This window comes from Aquila chrysaetos, chromosome 13 (genome assembly GCF_900496995.4).
Source record: "Aquila chrysaetos chrysaetos chromosome 13, bAquChr1.4, whole genome shotgun sequence".
Classification (NCBI taxonomy): Eukaryota; Metazoa; Chordata; class Aves; order Accipitriformes; family Accipitridae; genus Aquila; species Aquila chrysaetos.
In genome coordinates, this window is record NC_044016.1 from 35,117,562 (window position 1) to 35,126,330 (window position 8,769).

At 39.5% G+C, this 8,769-nt stretch overlaps 1 protein-coding gene across 25 annotated transcripts in view; it reads right to left on the bottom strand.

Moving 5' to 3' along the window:
• The window catches only part of AFDN (afadin, adherens junction formation factor), a 131,893-nt gene that overhangs the window by 9,553 nt on the left and 113,571 nt on the right, over nt 1–8,769 (bottom strand). For 11 of the 25 annotated variants that reach the window (XR_003926259.2, XM_030034673.2, XM_030034680.2 and 8 more), the window contains 3 exons: nt 7,529–8,551; nt 5,613–5,648; nt 759–893 (listed from right to left, as the gene is read on the bottom strand). Coding sequence is in view for 24 of the 25 variants with exons in the window: in XM_030034673.2 (XP_029890533.1) it covers nt 759–893; nt 5,613–5,648; nt 7,529–8,551 (1,194 nt within the window). In the remaining variant the exon portion in view is untranslated. The remainder of the gene's footprint in view (nt 1–758; nt 894–5,612; nt 5,649–7,528; nt 8,552–8,769) is intronic. The other 14 variants (XM_030034696.2, XM_030034685.2, XM_041128335.1 and 11 more) reach the window with 3 other exon arrangements.

Genomic DNA, 8,769 nt, shown 5'->3' on the forward strand with positions numbered 1-8,769 from the left:
GTGTTACTAACAGGCAAGTCTTCAATCTGACCAACAGTAACTGTTCTTTCTCTAGGAAGAAGAGGGTCTTAACAAACAAGCTGAGTCAAAGAAGGTGCTTTGTCTTCCAGTTTTGAACAATAAAGCTTCTCAAATTCATGTATAATGTTTGGAAGGAACCTAGAAGCCTCAATTTTTAGAATCTGATTGCACAGTGACTTATCTGCTGAAATTATTTGCTTCCTTTCTAGAAACCAATTCCCTTTCTTCCCATAGTACAAACATAAAAGACAATATGGAGTACTCATCTCCACTCCACTGCATTTTGTATTTCTCTCTATCTCTATAAAACAATTACTGCAAAAATATTTCAGTGCTGTCTCCGAGACAAAGAAAAACCCAACACCACTAACTCAGCAGCCATTATAATCAAGAAGGTAGGCAGGTCATGTTGGGGGCTGAAGGAAACGAGGAGGCAATTGATTTCTGCCATAACTTTCAGAAAAGGCTCTGAAGGCAAGCCCTTGCCACTGCTAAAAACCTGCAGCCGGTAAGCCTACAGTACTATTTCTGCAATACCGGTCAACTCCAGCCACCACAAATGGGCTCTTTGTTTAATTACTTTTTGGTTTATATTGGATAAACTGAAGCCTTGGGCCATGACTCTTATCAGGAGGGCTAGTGTGTTTAACCCCTGCTGACCCAACACCGAGCTATTGGTGGCCAGGCTAAAGAGGAGAGGCCTGTAAGAAGCCCTGCAGCACTCGGAAGACCACAACCTTTTCTTCAGCCTCTCTTCTGGTCCGCTCCTCCTCTTGCTGTCGGCGCTCTTCTTCCTGCCTGGCCCTGTCTTCTGCTTCTCGTTTGCGCATTTCTTCCAACTGTTGCTGCCGTCTGCGTTCTTCATCCTGTAACTAACAGAGACGCATCTTTAATTTTTTCGTCACTCATGTGGGTAAGATAGGTCAAAAAAAACCGTAACCCGAGTATTTGCATCTAAAAATAACTCATTCAGCAGAAAATGCTATACTACAGAGGAATTACTATAATGTCCAGCTGTTAAGAGTACGCTTTGTTACACTGGTTTCCCTAAAATCCCTTGGGAGGGGTGAACAAAAAAATAATAATAATAAATAAATAAATAAGGGAGATGCACAGAACTAGATACATAAAAGAAGCACAACACACACAGGGAGACATTTTTAGCAGTCACATATGAACCCCTAGCAGAAGACTGAGGTGACTCGCGTTCCAGACAGCTTCAGCAACCACAGCCTCATAGGTACAGTAAAGTGAAATTAAATACTTGGAACCAACAGTCCACAGCTCCAGCAGCCAATTGGTTTTTCATTTTGGATTAGTACTTAAGCACCGGAAAATCATGACTCATTAGTCAAAGGGTCAATCCATTTAAAGTAACAGGCTCATTCAGCAAGTCTGCAAATAGTCTCGGGAGATAAATAAAATCTCCCACTCTATCTGCAACAGATGTGTTTTGGAAAAAGCAGAGAGTGAGGCAAAGAAGTCTTTGACTATGGAGGTTCAACAGCTCACACAAAAAACTGATGTCCAACAGACAATACTGTTTTATACATGCTTATGATAAACACTGCACAGAAAACTGAACAACAATCCAAACTTTGCATGATTTGCTAAAGCTAACAGTATCAAAGCCCTTGATGGACAGGAATATTCACTGGCACAATAATATTCACAAGTAGAAATTAACTAGACTTCATGCTGTGTTATTTCTTACTGCAGCATATGTTTTAAAGTGATTCCCTCCCCTGCCCCAAGATCTTTTATACCGATTGGTATAAATCAGGAAATCACTGGATCTTGCTATAAGCTGCATATAACACAGATACTTCTCTACACCTGGATTTGTTTTACAATCCAGTTTCATTTACAGAAAAAGGCCCTAAGACACAAAGCAAAAATGATATAGTAGGTTAAAATTAGTTTTAATAGACTTTGTGAGGACAACCTTCATGTAGGTATCTCCCCCCATAATTAACGAACAGGAAACGCGCTTTAAAGCAGATTAGGTTTTCTAATAAATTTTCCAATCAATTCTAAAAACAACCTTTAAAAAAATTTTTTTTACTGATTTTCTGGTAATTATTTCCCCCACTACTCACATAGTATTTGTGTTATGGGTATCTTACAACCTCGTACAACAGGTAATTTTGAAAACATTTGCCTTGTACATCTTCAAGCAGCTATACAGACTACTTGCAGTGAAAACACCTCCCATTTGAAGTATTAAAAACCACCATTTTTGAGCATGAAAGCTAAATAACAAAATTAATTAATTTCATTTAGGCAATAATTCAGCAAACATATAGTAGAGGATGCTACCTCCAAGGAAATTCCCCTTATTTAGGGCTAAAATTTTGTAATTCCTAACTGAAAATGACATAGACATCAAGCTCAGTATATACAGTAGAGCAGGGAATAAAGTAGTTAATGAACTCCCTGCTGGAATTAAGACCTCTTCTTGTCTTGGTTATTAAAAATACATTATTTTAGCAAAGGAGATAATATTGCTGTCAAAATGAAAGACAGCTAGTAATTCAAAAGAGTTTATAGAAAAGAAGTAATTTCCTCTTAGGAAAAAAAAAAAAAAAAAAAAAAGGGGTGCAAAAACTGCACAGTGAAAAAATACAGGAAAACTCCTTCACTCTGTCCCAGCTGCATTCAGAGAAAAAACTCTGAACACGGCAGTTACTGATCCCAGGTTACAGCATGGATGCCTTTTTGCTTAGTAGCAAATTCCTATTCAAATGCACTTAAACAAGAAAATATCTGAAACTAAATTACAGGGGAAGTAGGACTGGTTTGGTTTATTTTCTTCTGGTCTTAATTAAAGAAAGAAGTGAAAACTGGGCAGGGTGCCCACCTGGGAACTGTTGTCAACATCTGAACCATAATAATCGTGAAGACAACGGTCTCCAGGTCAGAGGCTATTCTAAATATAACACCTAGTAAAAAGGCCAAAAATTATATGTAAGGCACAAGCGGGAAGAGAGCAACTATTAAAGAGAGTGGCATTTAATTTCTTTCTGATTTGTAGCTGGTTTCTACTCTGGAGCATTCCCAGACCAAGGCAGAGAGCGGTGGGATGGCGAGGCGTGCCAGAGCACTTGCAGGCATTTGTGTTTGTAATCGTGTACGGCAGCACCCAATTCAAACTTCATCCCAAATTTTCAAGATGCTAAGGAAAATTAGCTTCATGTCTCATTTCTAGTAAGAAGGCTATTAGATTCCCAGGTTGAATATTTCAATTCAATACTTCTCTGTCCCAATTAGTTTTTCTCTAGTTAAAAAGTCACGTTATCACATGATTTACTGTACTTCCACGGCTTCTCCAAAGCAGTACATGTTTATATTGTAACAGGTAGAAACAACTGATCCGTACAGCGAGAGTGACGGAGAAGAGCGTTCTCCCAGCTGTAAGCAAGCAAAGCAGCTAAGCACAAAGCACTAATTCTTTCCCCCTGCTTTGTCTCAGCTCTACTGCAAACTGCCAACAGTTCGCTTCGCTGCACAACTCTGTCCCCATCGCTAACGCACGCTTGCAGCACTATTCCTACTGCGGAGGGCAAAAAAGGCCACCTTTCTTCTGAGCTGTTGGGCTGATGGGCTGATCCATATCAGAAATATTAAGATATTCACAGGACTGGCAGGCATCCAGGAAGTCTCAGGTTCCAGACAAAATTCATTTCTCCAAGCACTGCTTAGAACGCTTTAAAAGACGTTCCAGACAAACTTTAAATTTATACCTATTTATTTATGACAGCTAAAGCTGGGTCAGATCTGTTAGTGGCCCACGGAATTTAAAAAGACAAACACTAGCCAAGTTGACAATTCATGCATTAACTATTCATCACCTTTCACCAGCCTGGTAATTAGCAGAACAGCTATCACCAATGCTCAAGTTAGACATACATAAACAGCACTGAGCATTTGAAATTGTATTTTTTTTTTCTCTAGAAACAAAGTAGTAATCAATTGGGTACATGAAGTGGCATAGCATAGATGCACCTATGCCCAGAAAGTCACGTGAACAGTATGAAAATGATGAAATTAGGAAAAAGAGGTATTTGCTGGGTACAGCGTTCAACATCATCTATTTCAGAATTAGCTTGCTTTCTTTTTTTAAAGCTAAACTTATGAGGATAATAAATCCTTGACTGATTCAGGCCATGGATCCATCTAGCACAGTATTCTGCCTCCGACCACAGCAAGAAGAGCTGCACAGGAGCCTGGCCATTTCTTCTAGCATTTCCCCAGCACGGTACTAGAGATGTCAGCTGGTACAGCCTTGTGTAATCCTTTGCGTAGCTGTTTACAGGCATGATGGCTATGAATTTGTCTAATCCATTTTTAAAGCTGATGATACTGTCTGCCTTCACAACCTCCTGTCGCAAAAAGATCCAGAAGTTTACAGCCTGCTTAGCAAAGAACCTTATCTATCAAGTCGCAGGTCTGGGGAACAAGGCTTAAGCAAAAAAATATAGGAGTAGTAATAAGAAAAAAATATTGATAGATATTAAGTCTGAAAAATCCATGACTCCTGGCTTGTCCATTAATTCAGAAGCTGACATGCTTCACCTGTTTCACTGCTGTCAGCTGCTTAACGCTTGTACCGCACAGATACAAAACCAAACACCTGAGACAAAGTTATCTGAATATGCATTTTAAAAGGTGTTTAAAAGCAGTGCTGAATATCCAAATCCATGTTTTGAACAGACATGTTTACAGTTTTTTCCAGCAGCACAAATTAATTATACTAACAGGACTTGCAAGTATTACCTTTCTGTCAAATTGGTATAGTAATTATCTAGAAATACACTTTGAAGGGGATTTATTTCTTCTCTAGAAGACTACAGAACTCTTTTTCCATGTACCCATTTGCAATGAGAGCAATAAAATACAGAATTAGCTGGAGTCATAGCAATTACTGCTCCAATTCAAAAGCCTGTCATGTTTTAGATGCAAGAGAATGGTATTAACCAATAGAAACTGAAGTTATATGGTAACTTAATAATTGCATGTTTATGTGACCTACTTGGAAATACTAGTTCAGAAGTAATTTCTGAGTTTACAATTCATTTTTACTTTAATGATAAAATTGCAACACCTGTAAACAACAGGGTTTCAGCATATGCTGAAACAGTATGCTGTATTATTAGGCTCTCAGGACAATTTCACTTCAAATTGGAAAGGAATAGTGTTGCTACAGCTCTTCTAAAACCTGCAGGGGTGGGGAAGGGAAGGGAGGAAATCTTACCTCACAGCCTGTTCATTCAAAGTTATTAGTGAGATTTTATAAACACGACTGCACAAAACATCCAATACACAGTTTTATATTAGACCACTGCTACAACAAACAAATCAAGCCTGCAAGCAGAACACAACATCTAAAAGGAAGGAAACACAGGGAAAGGAGTCACCACATCTGGAAACATTCAAATGCATGCTTACAGTTAACTTACTGCTTATTGTATCACAATGATTTTTGAACACCCAAAGATGCCAAATCATCATGCAAAGCACATAGGGTGGTTATCAATTATATTAGGAATTGAAATGGGAAAGAGATATTGAAGAGAAAGAAACAAACATACCAAATCTAGAACAGAGATTGCTGGCACAGCAGTCTGCTGCAGGTAGTAAGAAAGGGGGGGAAAAAGAAAGATGCACAGTGAAAATAAAGATAGGTTAGACTTGTGCCATTTCAAAAGCATTTTCTTTTATTTGTTAAGTCAGCTGCTTTAGAACGAGGAACTGAATTGACATAATCCTCAAGTACAGAAGTGAAAACAATCAAATATCTGAAATTTTTATCAGTATTGGTTTGACTCATTGAAAACCTCAGCAATTCTCCAGAGATGCTACTTATTGCATCTCTAGCAGTACAGACAGTGAAATGTAACCAAAATGCAAACATGACTTCAGTTCAAGACAACTGTTATGTTTTAGTTTCAAAAGGTTCTCCCAGCATTTTGGAACTTTATGCACAAATAGTATTTTAAATCCAGCACTTGCAGAGAAGACTGATAGAATGTTATGCAATACAACTGGCTTTCTATTAACGACACATGGCCTTTTTAGCCTTGCTACAGTAAAATTTTAAATGTGCTGGTTTTTAAAACAGCAGTTTTACATGGACTTTTTTTTTATTCCCATAGGTAACTGCCTATGTGCTACAAATTACGCATCAGCAACGCTGGGCTTTAACGCAACCTGTTTGCCAAAGATATATTTAGCTTTTCCTTTCTTCAGTTTCCAAGTCTGAGGTATCTATTGTTTTACACAGTAATAAAGTTAGCCACAAGAAAAAAGGAAAGCAATGCAGACTGCAGCAAATATGAAAAGAGTAAGTTTAGGAAACCAAGCTGCCAAAACAACCCTGAATTCAAATACTACTCAAGCAGATAGCTATTTCTGAATGTCAAAATAAGCATGTTCAAGCGTTTCTCAAGAATTAAAAATTGCTTATCACAGAATTAAGTCATCTTTTCAAGACAAACAAACAGAAGACACTCAGCATATTACAGAGCTAGTTTTTAAGCCTGTCAAAGCATAGGTATTGGTATGTAACTTTGGTATCCGTGCTATTATCCAGAAAAGAAAAAAAAAAAATTTTCCTACAGAAATTGTTTCTCAGTAACAATAGATTTAACAGATTCTGAGAGACAACAGCCACCAACAGAGTAAAAAAACCCAAGCCTTTATCATACTGTTCAGTTGTATTATCTTATTACAGACATTATGAGCTTTCACATTACTGAAGCTAAGGTAAGCAAACCTTGTCAGATACCAGTTAAACTGGACACCATGCAAAATCCAGGTACGTATAAGCTGGAGCCCGAGACAGGGTGCATTAGTTGTTACAACACGCAAAAGCACATGGCTCAACCTAATGCCTCCCCCAGCACTCTTGGAGTCACCACTGAGGTGGTGGTAAAGGCAGAGGTAGCAGCTGCCTTAAGACCCCAGCCTTTACTTGGAGCAGACCAGCAAGGTGGAATCTCAGTTCAGTTCACTGTTCCCTGGAACCAGCACGCATTCAGCGTCTGTGTTCAGGTCCAAGACTATAAATAAGAACTCTGAGAGGTAAATATATTTGAGGGGCGGGGGAGAGGAAAAAAAAATTCACACTATTTTTGTTCCCGATTCTCCTAGACACTTTCAGAGTTACAAATGTTTTTGCTTACCTTCCTGTAAGTAAACTCTTGCCATATTTAACCTTCTAATCCTACTCCAGGTACATTGCAAAATCCCTTTACCTAAAGGAAATTTCTTTCCCCACAACCAGAAAAGTAAATTTGACTGCCAACTTGGATTCTATAATACTTTCATAATATATCACTTAACTGGTGAAGCCACTGTAAGTTCACAATTTTAAAATTCAAGGTATTGAAGAAAGCTTCATCCTCCTTTACCCTATAAGAACATCAAAATACTCGGACAAAGCCAAAGAACCCACCAAGATACGTATTTACAATACTTTTGTCTAGAAAGGATTATTCCCTTTTACCCTTGCTCTTCTTTCTGCCTCCAGTCGCTGCATGATGAGCATAGTATCCACATCATCATCCTCCTCTTCATCATCATCTTCATCCTTTTGCTTTGATTCTTGAAGTCGCTTTTGGAACTGCCACTCAAGCATGAGTTTGCGGAGGCGGTCGTTTTCTTCTGCTGTACGATCAGGCTTGTTCTGAAGTTCCTGAATCTCTTTACTCAGCATGTCCACAATGTGCATCTGTTGCTGCTTCTCCAGTTTCTCCTTAGCATCCCGTTTCCAGGGATCTGGAGAGAGGCTATCACTAGAGGACAGTTCTTCCTTGCTGATAGTAATGTACTGCAGATCTCTCCGCTCAATAGTCCGAGGCTGCTGTTGGGGCTGCAACTCTCGAATGACTGTTTCTTGAGACCTCTGCAAAGTTGAAGGCTTTTCTGATTTCACTTGTTGAAGGGAAACAGGGGGAACCACAGGCTGAGCAGGAATTAGTGGCTGAGAACGCATTTGGCCAAGTTTTCTCTCCTGCTCACGACGTTTCCTTTCTCGTTCTTCTTCCAAACGCGCCTTTTCCTTTTCATACCACCTCTGATGCTCTTCTCTTTTTTTACGCTCAGCAGCGGCTGCCTGGGAAGATGCTTGTGCCCCTATCTGGTTTGGAGGAGGAGGGGGAGGCAGAGGCAAATCCATTTGTAGTTCATCAAATTCAGATGCATAATGCACTGGAGGAGGCGGTGGCGGAGGGGGAAGATCTGTTCTGATGGGCTGGGAAATGGCCACGGGAGTTGGCTGGCTAGTAGCTGGAGTTTTCCAACGGCCAGGTCCACTTTTAGTTAAACAAGAACCAGGCGAGACCGGTTTGGATGAATGGTTCAGGTGTTCTTGGCTAGATGTGCTAGAATCCACAGATGAATTCATCCACTGATCGCTGTCTGACTTCCGATCAATGTACTCTACATCCTTCCGTATAACGACTTCCAAACGATTCCTCTCTGGCTGGAAAGCTTTATCTCGGAGCTCTTCCTGGGAACGAGCCACACGCTGGAAAAAATTAAACAAGGCATGTATTTCATAGTCCATCTATATTAAAACATATTTGAAAATGGCTCACAAACTGCATTCTTATTACTGAAGGTGATTACTTTTAGTGAATTTCAGCATTTCCATGTCTAGTAAGTTTCCCAAAACCAACAATACAATATTCTTCCCGGTCCTTTTAACTCATTCAAGCCATGGAGGACTTTGCACACTCCGAAATG